The 19,435-nt window shown below is 37.1% G+C and overlaps 4 protein-coding genes across 5 annotated transcripts; 2 read left to right on the plus strand and 2 right to left on the minus strand.

Annotated features, from left to right (window-relative positions):
- Positions 1–479: 479 nt before the first annotated feature.
- Positions 480–2,354, plus strand: LOC109010824 (probable sugar phosphate/phosphate translocator At1g12500). The gene has a single exon (XM_018991746.2). The coding sequence runs from the start codon at positions 867–869 to the stop codon at positions 1,932–1,934; it is 1,068 nt and encodes a 355-aa protein (XP_018847291.1). The 5' UTR covers positions 480–866; the 3' UTR covers positions 1,935–2,354.
- A 2,245-nt stretch (positions 2,355–4,599) lies between these two features.
- On the plus strand, positions 4,600–5,721 carry LOC109010597 (blue copper protein-like). The gene is made up of 2 exons (XM_018991480.2): positions 4,600–4,911; positions 5,103–5,721. The coding sequence occupies exons 1-2, from the start codon at positions 4,749–4,751 to the stop codon at positions 5,444–5,446; spliced, it is 507 nt and encodes a 168-aa protein (XP_018847025.1). The 5' UTR covers positions 4,600–4,748; the 3' UTR covers positions 5,447–5,721.
- Positions 5,722–6,288: 567 nt separating this feature from the next.
- Positions 6,289–7,028, minus strand: LOC109010606 (blue copper protein 1a-like). The gene is made up of 2 exons (XM_018991487.2): positions 6,814–7,028; positions 6,289–6,660 (listed from the first exon to the last, which is right to left on the minus strand). Exons 1-2 carry the CDS (start codon positions 6,974–6,976, stop codon positions 6,332–6,334), a joined length of 492 nt encoding a protein of 163 aa, XP_018847032.1. The 5' UTR covers positions 6,977–7,028; the 3' UTR covers positions 6,289–6,331.
- Positions 7,029–7,810: 782 nt separating this feature from the next.
- On the minus strand, positions 7,811–15,088 carry LOC109010833 (protein TPX2-like). 2 transcript variants are annotated; one of them, XM_018991759.2, is made up of 18 exons: positions 14,563–15,088; positions 14,014–14,157; positions 12,440–12,529; positions 11,966–12,116; positions 11,559–11,667; positions 11,064–11,114; positions 10,506–10,603; positions 10,338–10,413; positions 10,197–10,259; positions 9,950–10,036; positions 9,696–9,751; positions 9,511–9,589; positions 9,367–9,432; positions 9,203–9,265; positions 8,984–9,061; positions 8,822–8,866; positions 8,481–8,581; positions 7,811–8,371 (listed from the first exon to the last, which is right to left on the minus strand). In XM_018991759.2, the coding sequence occupies exons 1-18, from the start codon at positions 14,762–14,764 to the stop codon at positions 8,353–8,355; spliced, it is 1,578 nt and encodes a 525-aa protein (XP_018847304.1). In that variant the 5' UTR covers positions 14,765–15,088; the 3' UTR covers positions 7,811–8,352. The 2 variants fall into 2 exon arrangements, with proteins under 2 accessions (XP_018847304.1, XP_018847317.1); XM_018991772.2 differs by lacking the exon at positions 7,811–8,371 and having other exon boundaries at positions 8,492–8,581; positions 8,970–9,061.
- Between the last annotated feature and the right edge of the window lie 4,347 nt (positions 15,089–19,435).

The following is a 19,435-nucleotide window of genomic DNA, read 5'->3' on the forward strand; positions in this document are numbered from 1 at the left end:
TTCACTTCCGATCACCTGAAAATGCACTATCAATATAAATGGTTATTTATTTTTAACTAATTACTCATATTCATCTCTAATAACTCAACACATAAATATACTTATTGGGTATGTTATCCAATTTTTATTTAATTTTTTACGCATCTTCTGCAATAAAATAACTCACCCCTCCCACAGCATATTCTTTAATTTATGAACCTATATTAGAGAATTACTTATCGAAACAAATAAATTAAGTTTAGTTTATTTTCATAATTTCTTTTAACTCATCTCATATAATTATTATAATTTTTTAAAATTTTAAAATAAAATAAAATAAAAAATTTAATTTTTTTTAATTTTTAAATAAAAAAATATTTTTTATTTAATTTTTAATTTTAATTTTAATTTATTTCTTCTCATCTCAACCAAAAATAAATTAGGCCTAAATTCTAACACAAAGAATAAAATTAGTCTATAATCCAAGTCAGACCACAGTCAGACGCGCACCGTAAAAGACGGATTTAATACAACACTCTGGTCCTCTTTAGTCTTTACCTTACGCACTTCGCTTCCCTCAGAATCTAATCCATGTTTTTATTCCCTCCATGCCCCCTCAGTCTCAATCCAACGGCTCCCACCACTCCTTTACTTCAAATCTAAATCCCCACCCTCTATGTACCTTCCTACTCTAATTCCCATCCTCTCGTTTTCAATGCCGTACCCACTCTCTCCCTCTCACTCGTTCAGATCTGATCTGAGCCTCCATTTTCTTTCTTTCTCTCTTCTCAAAACCAGCACAGAAACTACACATTCAGCAGGAAGCATTGCCTGCTCGCTCGCTTCTACAGGCTTGAATTTTGTATTCCCGTCTTTGTGCTTTGGCAATGGTGGAGGCACAGACATGGACGACGCGGCGGATGAGCAACCCGAGGCTGGAGACCGGCGCAAACGACCAAGTGCTGGACATTCCTGTGACCCCACCGGGGGATGTTCGCAACAACAACATGAGCTGGTCCTACTTTTCCTTCTCGCCTAACCTGATGACCGCCATGATCATCGCCTCCTGGTACTTCTCCAACATCGGGGTACTTCTTCTTAACAAGTACCTCCTCAGCTTCTACGGCTTCCGCTACCCCATTTTCCTCACCATGCTCCACATGCTCTCCTGCGCCGCCTACAGCTATGCTGCCATCAACTTCCTCGAGCTAGTCCCGCTCCAGCACATCCACTCCAAGCGACAGTTCCTCAAGATCCTCGCCCTCAGCGCTATCTTCTGCTTCTCCGTCGTCTGCGGCAACACCTCCCTCCGCTACCTCCCCGTGTCGTTTAACCAGGCGATCGGCGCCACGACTCCTTTCTTCACAGCCATATTCGCCTTTGTCATCACGTGCAAGAAGGAGTCCGCCGAGGTCTACCTCGCCCTCCTTCCCGTCGTCTTCGGGATCGTCGTGGCGAGCAACAGCGAGCCCTTGTTCCACTTGTTCGGATTCCTCGTCTGCTTGGGGTCCACCGCCGGCCGCGCATTGAAGTCCGTTGTACAAGGAATTATCTTGACCTCCGAGGCTGAGAAGCTCCATTCCATGAACCTGCTCTTGTACATGGCTCCCATGGCCGCGATGATTCTATTACCGTTCACGCTTTACATAGAGGGCAATGTGGCCGCGGTCACGGCCGAGAAGGCCAAAGGAGATCCCTTTATAGTCTTCTTGCTGATTGGGAATGCGACGGTGGCGTATTTGGTAAACTTGACGAATTTCTTGGTGACCAAACACACCAGCGCGCTGACTCTCCAGGTGTTGGGAAATGCCAAGGCGGCGGTGGCGGCGGTGGTCTCCGTTCTGATTTTCAGGAACCCCGTTACGGTCATGGGGATTACGGGCTTCGCCGTTACCCTCATGGGCGTGGTGCTCTACAGCGAGGCCAAGAAACGTTCCAAGGTTACCACTCATTAACAGAGAAAAAATAAGAAAAGAAAAAAAGAACTGAAAATCAAAAAAGATTTTCACTTTTGAAATTGATTTGCCTTATTTTGTTCTTCTTTAAATGATTATCGGATTTTTATGTTTCAATATATATATTTTTTTTATGGAAGGAAAGGGGAATTTGGATCAAAGTGAGATGTGGAATTGGATTGTATAGGAATATGATGGTGGAGAAATGGAAAGGGAGCCCTTTCTTTTCTTTTAATTTTTGTCTCAATTTTTGGGCTATAATTGGGGGAATGGTTTAAGAGAACAGGAAGAAGTTTCTCTTTGTATACCTTTCCCCGTGTGTAACCTTACATAAATGTTTTGATGCATTTTGAACATGTACCATTAAATCTTAGTGCATTTTTGTGGGGAGGAAAAGTCTCCGCCACTTTATTTGGTTAATAGACTTTCTCTGCTGTTATAATTCCGTCTTTTGCTCTGCACTTACGCTTGCCCATTCTTTTTCAGCAATCAGATATGTTCGTGTTTGTTGGTTTTGGCTTCTTTTCTTTCTTGTTATTCTTCGTTGGGTGCAGTTTTTGCTTGTTTGTCTGCTTTCATCACGGTTCTTTTATTCCTTAATTTCTCAATTTTCATGTCAAAGGAGTCCTTTACTGATTGATTTCTAGCTCCTGGCAAAAGTTTCAGATTTTTCACTGTCACTTGGGATGGTGCAGTTAATGAATGGTCTCTATTAAAAGCTTCCAAGGAATGGATTCGAGAGACGAATATAAGTTTTAGCAGTCTCAACCAGCAACCTTGGATCCCAATCAATCCATACAGTTAGTTTCGTGGTAGTTTGAAGTAAGTCATTGCTAAGCTTCCTGCATTTGACAGCAGGAATGAGGTCAAGAAGCCAAACTTGTTGAAGAATAATCTCACATGGCATGTAGATAAGATCTTGGGTATGTTTATAAAGAATGAGTAATTTTTTCTTGTTTTATGAGATGAGTTAGGTCATGAATTTCTTCCTGATATAACAGTCTGCCACAGGACAAATAGGAATCTATACTATTTGTCCCGTGACAAGGATCGGGTTTTGTACACATGAGGGAGGGTGTTGAGGAATAATTTCATATTACTTGTAGATAAGGTTTTGAACATGTTTATAAAGAATAAGTAATATTTTCTTATAAAATCGATTTTATGTGATGAGTTGGGCCATAAATTTTTTCAAAACTATTACTCCAATAATTCCATTTGAATTCAGTATTACTTGCTGGAAATGAACTCAATAAAAGTTCAATTGATTCTTGAGTGCTTGTGAGAAAAAGACACGTTTTAGTTGCCATGAAGAAGGAAAAGAAGCTCATTTGATATGAGTGGATAAAACTAGGTCAGATGAGTACTGTAGAGTTACTCTGTTTTGTCAACGAATCTGTGTAATTATTGGTACTGGTATACCATGCATCGTGTGACTGTGGCTGTGATCTTTGGTACTTTTTTGCCTCTGTACTTTTTGGTTATTCTTCATCTTTTCCCCTTTTTCTTAGCTGGTCATTATCTTGGGCTATATCTTCCATTTCTCATGTAAATTGCTGAGAATACTTTGACAGTCATAAATTAGTAATGCTATTTTTCAATTTAAATTTTATGATCCCCAGTTGCTGTTATATTACATTTTAAGTAGTTTCCTAAATTGATTACTTAAATAAAATACGAAAAACAACATTTTCATAACCCTCTTTACGGAACAGAAACTGCATGCCCTGCTTGCTTGAGTACCTGTCTAAATGAATCTGCATCGGGTCCATGTCGGTGGATGTTAACTTTGAAGGTCACATTCAGTTTTAGGGTGTCTCAACTCATTGTCACGTTGTTTGCTACGCTGCATTGCGTGTGTTGTGATGTTTTGGGAATGGGCAGAGTCATGGTGTCTTGGTGCATTTCCATCTGCATCGGGGAAGAGACATGGACAGGTGCAGAGTACTTGCTTAATTTTTGGTGGTGGTTGAAGTTTCCTTCTCATCCTTCCTAGTTTAAGTTTCATATATTGCGTTAATTAGAGGGTAAGATGAATTATTTGGTACAACCCCTCTCTCTCTCTCTCTCTCTCTCTCTCTCTCTCTCTCTCTCTGAGGTTGAAACTTCAAAAACTAGATTATCCCATAACCCAGGGATATTTGTTCTGTTTACTTAATTAGACCAAAAAAAGGAAAAAGAAGAAAAATCCAGCCCCGGGGATATTTGTTCAAGCTCAATCAGGAGAAGCGTGTTCTGTGTCTTGGGTTGGCAGAGGTTGGCTTCTTCGGGATTGGCTCTATTTGATTTGGCTCAACATAAAACATCAAGTTTGACTGCTACAACAGAGCAGTAGTTGGTCAATTGCCTTCCAATTGTCTTAATTAGGCACCCCTTCTCAGAAGGAGTCCCATTCCCCTAAATAGAAGGGACAACTAATTTTGATTGTTGTTCAAAGACTATGATTTTATATGATTTTTTTTTTTTTTTAATATTTGGGAGAGAGAGGTTTCGAACTCTAGATTCCATTTTAGAGATCGGTGGTTATGCATAGTTATATCAATATAATGGAATCCCGCTTAACCTTTTTTTTTTAATCTCTCTCATAATTGAGAAGTAATATTGGACAAATAACCGTCGAAAAACCGATAAAAATAACTGATCTTACTATTCTAAGAAAGTCTAATTATGTATGCGTAGTTATCTCCGATGTTTGTTGCAATTCTACCTAGATTTAGCCATCTCGTACATGCCCCCGTCGGATATTACTTCTCAAAAATTTCGACAAGGTGATCAACAAAAGAGAATCAATCTGATAAAAGAGAGCTTCTGGATATGAAGGCCTTTATTCCTTTCTTAGTCCTTGCTATTGCAGCAACTCTTGCCCCTTCAATTCTGGCCAAGGAGTTCATGGTTGGTGACAGCACGGGTTGGACCATCAACTACGATTACGAAAGTTGGGTAAAGGGAAAGGAGTTCCATGTGGGTGACAAACTCGGTAAATTAGCTCTATAAACTCTCTTTTTTTATGCAATAATTAACAGCGAATGCTCTACTCTTTATCTTGATTCTTATCATCCTCAATTATAGTGATTGATATGAACAAAGAACAACATTTCAAATGTTTTCAATTTTATTAATCTCACTCATTTAATTGTTGATGGAAAAATGGATGACATCTTGGTGCAGTTTTCAAGTACCCGAAGGGAATTCACAATGTCATCCGAGTTGATAATGCTACTGCTTACGAGAATTGTTTGGCATCCACTGAAACTGAGACCCTGAGCAGTGGAAACGATGTAATAACCCTTACAACCCCAGGAAAAATGTGGTACATTTGTGGGGTTTCGGGGCATTGTAAAGAGGGAGAACAGAAGATTGCCATTGAAGTGTTACCTCAAAAACTATCTTCCGGATCAGAACGGCCTTCTCCCAGTACTTCTGCATCCAAGGGATCATCTTTTGCACACACGCATCATCATGGCTGGATGATTGCAAATTTTGGCATCCTTGTGATGACCATCATAGTTTAAATTAATGTTGCAGCATTTCAGTTAAATCCCTTGTGTTTATGATATTCAAGCGTTTTGGAATTGGATTCAAGGGTTGTATTTGTATTGGAGTTGGAAGTAAGATTTATTGATTACTACGTTATGAATATCAAGATTTGTATTGTTTTTACCACTGTTGACCAGAATTACAGAGCGTCCAAAGGAAAAAAAAAAAAAAAAAAAAAGCCTCTGTAAAGCCATTTGAAGCTGCCCAGTTTCTTGAGTTGCAAAGAAATGATTTTTCTGTTAATTATTCTCGCACGATGTCTCGGTAGACTTGGCAGTCTGTCAGGCAACACGTTGAGATTATCCCACCTCAAAATTGACCAGTCAAAACCTTAAAAATACGACACTACTTTCGTTAGACTTTCAAGTTTGTTCCTAATAGAAAAAGGAGGTTCAACGTGGAAATGTAAAAAATGCACGTGGTGAGTTCTATTAAAAATACCTAGAAGAAGTAAGGGCCAACCTAAATTTATCTTGGATAAAAATTAATAATTTAATACATAGATTTTGTTATGCATCAATCACTGTTTATCCTCACACTTAACAGTTTTTTTTTCTTTTTTTATAGGATGTAAGATAGTAAATAATGACTGATGAGAAGAATTATTTATAATAGATTGATGGTAGTCCCTAACGTCTATTTCCCCTTCTATTACATCATGGAATAGAGAAGAAGTTTTTCCTAAATTGTAGGCGTTTTAAATCTAACTCAATTCATTGAAAAAATAATGCTCTTTTTTCCATTACAAACTGCTAAATCCAGAACAAACACAATGCAAACTTTGGACTCGACACACTCAAAAACCATTCCCAAAAAAATAAAAGATAAAAGAATTTGACTGCAAAGTATTCCAACAAGATTTAAACCCTGACCATCATAAGGATGCCAGAAACAGCAACCATCCACCAAAACGTGGGTGCAAAACGTCCCCTGGCTGCTGAAGTGGGAGAAGGTGCAGATGCTGGAGACACTGGTGTTTGAGGCAACTCTACTGTTATGGCAAGCTTCTGCTTTCCATCCACGCAATGCCTGGAAACGCCACAAATGTACCACTTTCTTCCTGGTGTTGCTAGGATTATTTCATCGTTTCCACTACTCAGGGCCTCAGTGCCCTCAGGTGCCGCACATTCTTGGAAGCCAGTTCCATTAACTCGAAGCACATTGTGGGCTCCCTCTGGGTACTTAAAAACTACACCAAAGAAGTTCATTTGTTCAGCATATTAGCAATGAGAATCGTGAAAAAGAGCTCTAGAATCTGATATACTACAACAACCACGTTAGTCTAAATAGAAAGAGACCACCATTAAAGACATGGGAAAGAGAGTTTAGAGAGGTAATTTACCAAGTTTGTCACCGACATGGAAGTCTTTTCCTTGAGCCCAAGCTTGGTAATCAAAGTTAATGGTCCAACCCTTATCATCACCAACCACGAAATCCGTGGCCAAACTTGAATGGACAAGAGTTGCTGCAATGGCAAGGATGAAGATGTATTTGGTGGCTGCCATTAATTGAGATTTGAGAATCAGAAGCTCTCTCTCTCTCTTTGTATCAGATTGATACTCTTTTGTTGGGTTTGTCAGTGCTTGTAGCAGGAAGAAGTGCTTTGCCTCGAAGAGTTTCGATTGTGGCCTATTTATAAGTTAAACGACATCTCTCACATATTGATCGACCGTCTCTGGACGGCAAAATGCCAATGCCGAATGGCAGAATATAAGTTCCTAAGAGATGGGTGAAAGTTTTCAAATCAATTATAAAAAGATTAATAAAAAATTAATTTTGCTAATCTGTTCTGTTCCTTGAATACATATTTTGAGGGCTGGCCTGTTCGGCTCAGCTGCTTTGAGCATTTACAAGAACTAATAGGCCTGCAAGAATACATAATATTAGATGGATGTGCACTCCTTTAAAAATATAGCCTACTATAAAAAATAAAAATAATAATAAAAAAAAGGGGTCACACCAACTTAAAAGAGAAAACATGATTGAAAGGGACATCAACAATTCCTGTGATGAGGCACACGATGAAAATATTACAACCATCGTGTTTTGCTTTGCTTTGCTTTGCTTGAATGTAATCTCATATCTACCACTCACACACCATCCCATATGCCATATAAAAGTTTATATATGAACACCCGTGAGACATTTAATACATCACTAACGTGAAAGCAAATAAGGTATTAGTATAGTATTAAGGCTTTCTTATATATATTTTAATTATAATGAATCTCACTGCAAGTAATTGCGACAGATTGTAAATTACCCCCGAGGGGGAGGGGGGAGTAAGAATAACGATTTTAAGGTCTCTACACCACACACTATTCATATGACATAATTTGATGTAATATATATCCCTTGACATTGATCATTACAAGTGTCGTGCCAAGGGGGGTAGATGCAATTTAATCAGCATAGAAGCATTTTGACGTACATATAAATGCATGAATAGCTCTATTCTAAAGTTTCTACATCATCCACATACATAATTTGATTTGGAAGATAAATGTCCTTGACATTGATCATTACAAGTGTTGATGCCTACATAAACAGGTAGAAGATGCCATGAGGTGAGGTGGCTTTGATACCTATACATAACACCAGGGCTTTCAACATTCATTTATTGGATTATGAACTGAAACCTACAAACTATACGAAATGCAAAAGCCTAATTCAACGTATTTTTGCGAGAATGTCGGCTTCTTCAAAGGTGAGATAACTATGGACCACTATGGATTCCATGTACAAGCAAAGAGCTTGCTAATGCTTGAGGTGCAATAAAATTTTATGTACATCATCAATGTTCCATCCTTCCCCGCAGATACTCTGAACTGTTGTCAATGCCAAAAACCTTATTGGAAAATTTCCCTCGTTTAAATACGTCTCAGCGGATGCCCAAGCTCCTGTGGCAATTTAAAAGCGAGATTATACAATTCTAAATGCAAAAACCTTAATGAACCGAGAGAAAGAAGCGTTCAAAAGCATATTTATCCCTTATTCAACCGGGCATACCTCATACTCTGCACACCAGCTTCAGAGATGCACCCATCACTTCCATATTGAACCTCCTTTCCACCAAAAATAGAAGGTTTTCCTTTCATCCGCTGCAGTATCTACAAGAGGATATGACAATACCTCATCACAACAAAGGCATGACTAAAAGCTTTAATTTTCCAACAAATTTACAAAAAACCAACACTAAAAGAAAATGGCATTTTGGACCACATGGCATCTCCTCCCTCCTTAGAAAGTGCTTGAGAGTGAGCCAACAGGATTCTGTTTGGGTGCATGAGTGGTGTTTGCCTATAGAGACATTAGATAAACAAAAAATAAAACCATAGGGGCATACTCACCTTATGTTCTAGTTGAAAAGCATCTGATCTGTTTTCTTTTGAGCCCTTACACAAAACAAGTGAAAAAAAAAAAACAAACTCAATACAGTGGCATGCAAATGAACTAAAATTGATAGTTTGTATATTCATTTAAAAGTAGAAACTTAACATAGCAAGGATAACCTTTAGAGACAAAGGGGTATTCGGAGGCAATTTGGACCAAGATTCATTACTTGGCTGGTGTCCAGATGACAGGGAGAGCTAGCATTCAAAAAGGAGATGAAAAGAGAAAATAGGAGATAAATCTACGATTACAATTACATTGCACAAATGATATGTACAACAAGCTTCTGACAAAGAAAAGGGGGATACAGCATGCAACTCATTTAATTCAAGGTTTACCTTACTGAAAAGCTCTGTCGGTGGATTATGCTGAATTCTCTTCTCTGAATGGAAATTGAATTCCTGTATAGGAAGTAACAAAATCATACCATCTCCGGTAATTCAATCAACCAGGAATCTCATTGTTATTGGGACTAGGGAAAAGATAAACATCTTTAGAATACCATTGGTACAGTTGCATCTCGCTTGCTATTTCGGAAAACACCGATGTCTCCTTTACTTGTAAATATCTGCATTAGGCGAGGGAATTAGTTGACAAAATACTAGCACAAAATTGGACCAAATGATCTATACTAACAAAAGATTACCTTCTTATTAAGAGGACGTGCTTTGAAGGGGAGCATTACATCACATCCATCCTGCTTTGGAGCATCCAAGGTATTTGATCTAAACAAAGCAGAAGTCAATATCAAGCAACTACTCCTCTCAGTCTAATATAATGTCAAATGTACTTTGAGTTTTTTTTTTATTCCTTAGAATGAAGTTTTATTACCTTTTGTCCTCGTTTCTATTTCCTGCAACACTAGAAGTGCTGCGTTTGTCCAACCCCTGGAAAGGAAGAACTTCAAATATTGAGAGATGAGTAGGCAGGCAATCACCAACAAGAAGCAAGAGAATTCCCGCTCACTTCTTGGGTACAAAATTGAAACAATGACAACATCTATTTTTATTTCAAGTAATATTCTAATGAAAATTTGGAATTTAGAATAAGGTTGTGTCAACTATTCAAGTAAAAGTAATGAAAACCTTGTGGGAATCATTGTAATTAAGTGAGGATGATGAAAGAGCAGATGTGTGTTGCATCGCCCTCTCCAATGTCTTCAGGTGAAATTCCTGAGAAGTAAAAGGACAAACAAAAAACATGCTGCAAATAATCACAAACTTGTTTGTAAAATTGAGTAATGGAAGTCTTAGTTTGCAATAACACTCGGTACTTTGGAGTGAGTATACTCCAGCAACAAGTAGGAAACGGGGTAGGATATAGCACAATTACTTGAAACTCTGGCAACTTTGGCCTGCTCTTCTTTGGAAGTGGCAATGAAGGGGCCTCGAGAATCTGCACATCACAGACATAAAATTCAGGGGAGGGAGGAAAAACAAAGAGATTCAATCTTTACTGATTTCAAGTACCAACTTTTCTGTTCAATGGGCGTGCTTTGAATATTCTTACAGCTGCTTTTGCATGTTCCAGATTTGTATTATTCTTAGGCCTGAAATATATACAAAGTCATTTGTGCCTGCAGCCCGAAAGACAGCAGATTAAATATGTGAAGATATGATCAAGCAGTACTAAGAGAATAACCTTATCCGTTGGGCCCTGTGTGCTGTTTCAAGGTCAGGCTCTCTTGGAATAGTAAGCCTCATTATACCATGCGCAAAGCTCTTATCAACAGTTTCATCCTGCAAATCCACTCAAACATGTTCAATACGAGAAAAATAGCCCACAGATGGCCATTACACTATCCTCCAGTCAACCTTCAGCTTCCTTTCATGTTTACCTTCCAAATACTCAAAAGCTTTTGTTTCTAGTATCAATCCAATCAAAAAGTGTTAATATGTTACAAAAAAGATCCAAAAAAAAACATTTCCACCAAGAGTTTGCAACTTTAAAATGAATTTGTGCTTCAAATATAAAAGCCAATAAACTTTTTTCTCCAATTGGTCAAAGTTGTCCATCAAGTAAAGTGAGAGTTTTAAACCATGGGGACAAGGGTCCTATTTTCCAAATTTTGCAAACTACAAATAGAGATTAATCAAAATGATGCAAATTTGGGATATAATTCCAATGAGTATGTGTGTACTAGAAATATCTAAGTTTAACTTGAGTGGCAAATTGAAGGACCAGAAGTGAGTAACATGCCTTCTTCGGCGGCTTGTGAACGAAACTGGTTAGTTGGTCTACACCTGTAACCTGTTATACAGAACGATGGTTAGCTTCAGATATGCCTTTTGATGATAAACTAAACTTAAAGACAGAAGAATATTTTCATATGTCCTAAATTGGATGCCCAATCTGTAACAAGAAGCATGATCTCGCAACCCAGCCTACCAAAAGAGTTGGGTTATGTAGGCAACCTTAAACATAGGCACCATTCAGAACCATTTTAAGTTTTCTGAAATCAGCTCTAATATTTACTAATTTCCAATACCAAAATTATAAGAGCATTTTTAACAACAAGCATTTCATGTTGTAGTTGTTTACCATGAGATACAAACTTCTTCGAACATCATAGAAAATCGCTTTCTAGGCAATCACATATTGTTCACAAAACAGTATAAATATCTACTATGGCAAGCTCTTTAAAATATAAATAGATCAAAGAGACAAGAAGATAGACTAAAACACGTACTGTACCTTTCGCAAGTGACCTCCCTCCAGCTTCTGCCTCTTGGCAGCTTGGCTTTCAACCCCAGAAGAAATATGCAAGCTTCTCTCACTGTGATGAGCCAATTGTGTCTGGAATCTAATAAAAGGATGGTATAATATTAAAAAGATGACAAGAATACAAAAACTACAATGATTGACCTCCTTCATCTTGTCACAAGGCACTGCCATGGAATCAAGGGCATGAAATGTATATATCTGGCGCATCTAAAGTACGGTGCACACTAAAAGGAACATCTTGTGAGAATGACAGCATTTATGAAAAACTATCGAGAACGTTAAAAGCGTACCAGGTCTAATTTCAGTCTTAAGATTTTTCATGATTATAGAATGACATAATAACTTCATAAATAAAACACAGCATTTCTGAAACTCACCTTGAAACAGAAATGAGGGGCCGATTTTGCTTAGCCAGCTGACTTGCCGTAGGTTTCAACAAGGTTGAGCTCCTAGGGAGAGAAGGCTTTACAGTAGGCTTCACTTTAGCTTTTAGGTTGTCGGTGCAGATATGATTGTAAAATGTCATTTCTGCCAAGAAACAGCATCACAAACACAAATCAAAATGAGGTAAATTTACCAAGACAAAATCATGAGAAAAATGAAAAAACTATAGCGTTAATATGTCCAAGGTCTTCAATTTTAACTGTATTAATCCGCAGATGAAACACTATCCACATTCCAGACCAAAAATTGGCATTCATCAACAGAGCTTCAGTCAAGATGTAATATTAAAAATTAGATGTTTCTAAGGATTGAAGTAATCATTGTCAAGTGCTGTCCTCATAAGTCTGTAACCCGCAGAAAAATCATTCTTGCACATCCATCATTTATCGAGGTAGAGAAGTGTTCACCTGTATTTAATTCCAACGGTAGGTTCAAAACTTTTTGCAGATTGCAACTCCGTAATTTGGTGAAGATCCCTCTAAGCATTCCTTCACAATCTGGAGGACCATGTACAACATCACTATTAGAGAAGAGTTATAAGTGAATCAAAATAAGAGTGTTCCCTTTGGAATCATGCTTCCTTGAACCATAAAAGAACAGCATAACTACAGGTCATATCATTCTACTTATAAATTGTCCTACTACAGCAGACTCAGCTCAGCACTTTTCTTAATGAATATCTGGCGGTTGCAAATGTATGTAGCACAGGCAACCTGAGGAATTCCTAGCCAACATCAAGCTTTGGCTAAAAATTAGATCATTTCGGATTAGAACTCATACCTAAGATTTAATTTTGAAGGAAAATATTCGTGAAAACCTTAAACCTCAAGACTTTTTTTATATATAAGTGCCTTAAACCTCAAGACTGGACAGCGTCTATAACATGCAAGTCATATTAAACACAAATATGAAATATGGGCCATCATCGCAACTTAAATTTGAGTGGGCTTAAATTTTTACTTTTATTTTTATTTTGAAAAATTCTACTCATCATCCCACATCACACATGACTTTTTAATTTTTAATTTTTAATTCTTTTATCCTTACCAAATGTGTGATGAATGGATGAAGAGTAGAGAAACTCAATTAGTTTAGGAGGAATAAAACAAAAAAAATATTAAAAATAAAAAAAGTGTGGTGTATGGGATGATAAGTAACAAAGCTCTTTTAATTTGGGCTTAGGCTACGTTTGGATGGTAAGGTGATCTCAAATTATCTGTGAATAGTAGTGAAAAAAAGATGAAAAAAATATGAAAAAATATTGAATAATAGTAAAAAGTAAGTGAAAAGTAATGATAAAATATTGATTAGTAATGATCTCAAATCACTCCACTACTCAAACACAACCTAAATGTTCATTAATGAGATTCTTCAGCCTTGACAGCCTCATAAATCATGGAATCTTGCGCTTCCATCAAGAACAACTCGATGAAAGTTTTGATCAATCAACAGTGGTGGGCCACTTTTTCTTTCCTATGCAAGCAAATATTTCATTAAGAAACGAAAATCGAGATACATGAGAAGGGTGGGGTTCCCAACAAACACCTCATTACAACAACCACAGCGCTAAGGTGAAAAAGATATCGAATTTTGGGACCAAAAATTGGTCCTCACCCATACCCTACAAAAGAGGGCGCCATCTTAAATGACGGTTTTTTACCGTTCGCACAACGGTGAAGACTATGATGCCACCGCTAAAGGTGGTGGATGCTGAAGGTACACTGCAATTTGTTGTCCTGGGATGTTTCCTAAAGAGACCCCGTATTCTCTTTCTCGAGATCATCAGTTAGCGAAATCGGAAACACAGTAATGGGCCACTTATTGAGGTATAGTGGCCCCCACGCAAGGAAGAGTGCTAAAGATAAAAATATAAATCATTAAACAATCCATTTCCATCAACTTAACTTTTAGGGACAATAGGTGATTTCCCAGTAGTTCATCGCATTAGAATCGATAATGGACAAAAACAAATAAACAATACCTTTACCGTTGGCATCAAATGCACAAACTTCTCTGTTCATGCTTACATCGGCGTCAATATTAGTCTCCACGTCCTTTGATTTTGGGGACGTATTAACATTTTCCATCAGCATATCCTCTCTCATTACCAACTTTGTTACAAAAGCTGGACCATGAAAAGAAAAGCATATAAGCCTATGACGGGCAGAAATGGAAGAGTTTTTGGTTAGCAAAAAGGGGGAAAAACAAGCTGAGAATGGCAAGTGACATCTATTATCGCACTTAACAATGGATTAGATACAGCAGATAATTCAAAGGATCAAAGAAAAAAATGTGAAATGGAAAAAAAGAGCAAGACAGAACAATTTTCTGCCGCAAATGTTACCAAATACGCACTCGTATTGCAAAATTTTGATTTCAAATTTGTTCCAAAAAAATGCAGTAAGCTAAACAAGAAGCGTGAACTCTGGGGCTAAAAATGCAGGAAAATCAGCTAAGCAAAGTAAAAGTAGAACAGCTATTAATGAAAGGTGGTTCAAAGAATATTAAGGTTTAAGTTGGAAGCACTCACGAGAAGGAGGATATTCTGCGGCGGACATGAACCAGAGCTCCGCCAGACGAGCCTCTTCTCGAGTCTCCGGTCGAGTGAAATCGAAGTACATTGCCGCGCTAAACTCGTAGTCGAGATCGACTTCATGGACCTCAAACACTGGTTCAACCTCCATTTCCTCCTCTCTTTCTCTCTCTCTACAGCCTTCACTTTCTCTCTCCATAATCCCAGCCCTTGAATCCCCCACTGGTTTCACCTGACCAATACCATCGATTCCAACTGTTCTCTTACCCCCCACACACACACTATCCTTCTCTCTCTCTCTCTCTCTCTGTGAAAACTTCCGAAGCTCCGAATCCGGTCGGGAAAATCCCCAACTTTGGAAATCGTCGCTGCGCTTTGTAGCAGAGCGGCGCAGATTTCGCTGCTGCTACTGTAGCATCCGAGACTTTAAGAAACCAGAAGAAACGGCAATTTTGAAGGGCTTTTTAGGCATTCTGCTCTCTGTCCGAGAAGCCGAGAAAGAGTACAACTCGTTAGAGCAGCGTACAAGCGTTTCGTAGCGGTCCAGAATTTGAATGGATGGCTCCGGAGAAAGAATATAATTTGAACGTCGTGTCGAATATGCCCCTACGATTACGCAGGGATTGTGGGTTTGGTTTTTTAACCAAATAGACATAACGTACGAATCTTGTAAGAATATTAAATAATTCTTGAATAATATAAATATTAAATATTATAAGATCTATAATACCTCATTATCTCTTTCTTCAAGTTATAAAAGATATACTAATAAATTGAATTAATAATATTTATTAAATATTTAATTTTATTTTAAAAAATTATTAATGATATTTATTGGATACCAGGTGCACTTACTTGGCTAGTCTCAACACTGCTGACCATGGATCTTGATTTCGTGGATACAAACCGGGTTTTGGAGTTTTGAGCCAAGTGATGGGTAAAGATGTGTGATTTCAGTGGTTAGTTTCGAGAATGTGTCTTCGAAGTTAAGTGCAGTGTTATCGGGCTCTGGGCGTTGTTTCGGGAGGCGAGATCCTGTCGAGTCGTCTGAAATTTCGGCGCATCCTGGGTTTGCCCTTGTGTTTCAAACATAACTTCAAGATTGACCCTAACGGTTCTATTCCTTGGCAGGTAGGAAAAGTAATGGAGAGCGGAAGGGAAATGCCAAATGGGCCCCATCTCAGCAAATTCAAATGAGACGAGGATAAATGGTAAAACCGGTATTTGGCAGCTTCCTATATAATATTAGATATTAGATATTTGTATTTATATTTATTCACATCCCCCTAAATTCCTAAGAATGAGCTGTAAACATAAAAAACAGTACTTTAATCTCGGTAAATTCTTTTTTTAATATTAATAATAATTAAAAAATAATATTTACGATAGTAGAGTTAATAAATTTTGCTCAATCTCTTTATAAGAATTATAAAGTGGATAAATTTAAAATTTATATAAAAATTTATTTTTTTAATAATAAATTCTATTTTTTGAAAGAGTATATGAAAATTACACATATTAAATTATACCCAACATTACTCATAATAATTAACTTTATTGTCATAAGTATTTAACCAAACATTATTTAGGAATTTTATTTTTTTTTAAATAATTTAATTATAAAGAGATTTTTTTTATAAAAATAAAATTACAAAATAATTGTAATTGATATGATAAATTATAAAATTATTTTTATAGTCATATTAATTTTTAAATTTATTTTAATAAAATTTAATTTTAAATTTTGTTTGGAAGCTGGAGAATCAATGAAGAAAATAAGTATATGAAAGTTGAAAGAGGACTGTTAGAGACACAAAAGAATCCTATAAAAAGATTCTACAAACTATCAGTGTGCCACGTGCCTTTTTTTTTCCCCTTATCTTCTCATGCGTTTTCCCTCCCCGTCCATTTTCCCTCTCCCTTCCCCACGTTGACTGTTTCCAACCACCCTAGCCACCGAACCGTCGACCACCCTGAACACCAAAAGATGCCCGTCAGCCACGCATGCTGCGATTGTCCCAACCACGCCGCAACCACCCCATGCATCTCCACACTGCGACCTGTGCTGCGACCCCCCCAACCATGATGCAATCACCTTGGCAACCACACACCGGCCATGCAAACTGCAACTACCCTTGCCATGCAATCGCGACCACATCGCAACCAGCCATAGTGCACATAATGTGCACGTTAAGCCGCAATCCCACCCCTGCCATGAGCACTCATGTCATAGTCGGCAATGACGCTTAGAGCACCGGAGACTTCTATCCATCTTAAAGTGCTTCACGACCATCATGACTGGTGTGGAGAGGGAGAAGAGAGAGGCACAAGGAAGGAAGGGAGTGGAAAGGCATGGAGAGATAAGGGGCAAAAAAGAGAAAAAAGTAATAATAAATGACACATTATCAATGTCCCATATGTTTGTATGAGATTTCTTCATGAGATCTATTTATGTAATTAGTATGGGAAATGCTTTGGGTCCCGAATTCGGGACCCAAAGTGTGTCCCGAATGTTTGTTTTTTTTTTTTTTTCTTTTACTGAATGATTAAAAAAATATTTTTTAATGATATTGTGATTTTTTTATTTTTTTTAAAAATATTTATGATGATTAAAAAAATACATAAAAAATAAAAATAAAAAAAAAATAAAATGTCTATTCGGGACACAAAATGGGTCCCGAATTCGGGACCCATAGCAGTGCCCAATTAGTATTTTCCAAATTTAAAATTTCAAACGCAACAGAGTAGCATTTATTTGAAATTAGGAATCAATGTCATGAGTATCTGTGTCAGTGTGTGCGCATTGGAGGTGGTTTTTGAGTGGATGGGAAATGTTATGAATGTGTTCCACACCGGCACACACTTCACATCATTTTTTTTTTTTTTTTTTACACTCAATAGGTTGAGTGTGTGCCGTGTGGGACAGATGCATATATTTTTCCGTCATAGAATAGGTTTTAGGTTACCTTCCTTCAATGTTTTGTGTTCATTGGTTGGATGTGCATAGGATACCCTACCCTTACTACTCTCTTCTGTCTCGCCTGACTAATCATACATGCAGCGCAAGCAATTTCATCATCATTTTGCAGTCTACGTTACAACTGCACAGCACAGTCCACACTCAGACATCTCTGAACACCACCAACACGTCATCATGCATTGTCCGACTAAAACAGGAAGTAATCACGTAACGGAACAAAATATAAGTTACTAACCACCCATCTACGATTTATCTATTATTTTTTTTATAAAATATAATTTTTTAAAATTTTAAATACATCAAATCAAAATAAAATAAATAAAATTAAAAAAAATATTATTTTATTCAATAATAGTTTAAGAGTAATAAATTAGTTGATAATTTATCATTTCTAAATAAAATAAGATTGTGTATGACATATGGCAAAATTGTTTTGCCCGCACATAATTAATTTTTCTATGAAAAATAATTTAACCATAACAAGATTTTATAAGAGTAAATTAACCAATTGATGTGATTGAATGCAATACACCGTATATTATAAAAGTCGATCTTAAAGAGAGAACCTTACTATTTGTTTACTATATTTCTACATTCTTGCCCTACTTCCTCGAGCCCTACTTATATATCCCTTTCCCCTCTCTCTTTCTAACGTTCAAAACAAGCCCATATGAAGTACAGCCAAGTAGTATAGCATCGGTTTTTTGTACTGGCATGCAAAGGTTCAAATCCTTTTACTCCAAATTATTAACACCCCATCACATCTATCAAGAAAGAGCTAACGACTATAGGAGAAACTGCTTATTGAAGTCCCTAAGCCCCAGCTTATAACAACTTTAGGTGTGTTTTAATGGTATACTCTCCGTCATGTAATGTAAGCATGTCGTATGTATAATAGAGATAGTGTGGTGATTGACCTCAATGCTAATGGTTATCCCCAAGGTTCAATGAACAAATGAAGCCATGATCATACCCGGATAGGGATGATGGTCTTCCTTTAATGTCTTCAAGCCACTCATGATAGAATAGATAGGCTCTCTCTTACATGGACTCGCTTATTTGAGGAGAGCTTGGTTCTTTTTCATTTTGATAGGAGTAGGGTGCGTGTTGCTTGTCAAAGTCGTAGGTTGTTGCTAGTGAGTGAGAATCTCGAGTCGGTAGAGGATTTCAATCATCCGGCACAACATGTTTAACCTCAGCAGCGATTACATTATGTTTCCCACGCTAAGATTGCTCCAGAAGCTCAACAGTTTAGTCCAGTTACTAGTTTTATTGTAAAGTAAAATTAATGTATCATATAAGATCATATCAATTTATGAATTTATTTTTTATAAAATTTTTGTTATGAATATAACACTTTTTATTTCCATTTAACGAATTGGTGACAGGATTGATTGTTAGTAAAGGGTAGAAGGGACAAGATTCGGTTAATAAACAGGAAAGGGAAAGCAAATACCAATACCATGCATTGAAATTTAGGTTAATTGGAGTGAGAAGTGGATGTCCATTGGGATTAAAGAAAGAAGAGTAAGGAAGAACTGTTTTGCAAGTGAATACAAATGTCATTGCCTGTGGGGGCGAGAAGTTGATAATTTCTAACGAGCCAGTGGGTTTTGGCCAGTTTTATAATGAATAAATGATTATGGTTTTAACACTCTGAGACATCCTTCTTATTTACCACACTACACACTTTTACAAATAACAATCTCAAAAGTAAAGTCTATAAAATTTTTTTATTAATTACTCACAAAATATGAATGACATGATATAATCATTATATTATAAGATATACGCTCTGTTTGAATTCAGAAATAAGATAAGATGAATTGAGATGATTTATGAATAATAATAAAATTTATGAGTTGAAATTTTTAAATAATAATAAATAAT

This window comes from Juglans regia, chromosome 2 (genome assembly GCF_001411555.2).
Source record: "Juglans regia cultivar Chandler chromosome 2, Walnut 2.0, whole genome shotgun sequence".
In the NCBI taxonomy this organism is placed as follows: domain Eukaryota; kingdom Viridiplantae; phylum Streptophyta; class Magnoliopsida; order Fagales; family Juglandaceae; genus Juglans; species Juglans regia.

Coding starts and splice junctions, on each gene's coding strand:
- LOC109010597 (XM_018991480.2), top strand. CDS start 4,749: ATGAAGGCCTTTATTCCTTTCTTAGTCCTTGCTATTGCAGCAACTCTT. Junction 4,912..5,102: donor CCATGTGGGTGACAAACTCG/GTAAATTAGCTC, acceptor ATCTTGGTGCAG/TTTTCAAGTACCCGAAGGGA.
- LOC109010824 (XM_018991746.2), top strand. CDS start 867: ATGGTGGAGGCACAGACATGGACGACGCGGCGGATGAGCAACCCGAGG.
- LOC109010606 (XM_018991487.2), bottom strand. CDS start 6,976: ATGGCAGCCACCAAATACATCTTCATCCTTGCCATTGCAGCAACTCTT. Junction 6,661..6,813: donor CCATGTCGGTGACAAACTTG/GTAAATTACCTC, acceptor TCTTTGGTGTAG/TTTTTAAGTACCCAGAGGGA.
- LOC109010833 (XM_018991759.2), bottom strand. CDS start 14,764: ATGGAGAGAGAAAGTGAAGGCTGTAGAGAGAGAGAAAGAGAGGAGGAA. Junction 11,115..11,558: donor AGGGAGGTCACTTGCGAAAG/GTACAGTACGTG, acceptor TCTGTATAACAG/GTTACAGGTGTAGACCAACT. Junction 9,590..9,695: donor AATAGAAACGAGGACAAAAG/GTAATAAAACTT, acceptor TGCTTTGTTTAG/ATCAAATACCTTGGATGCTC.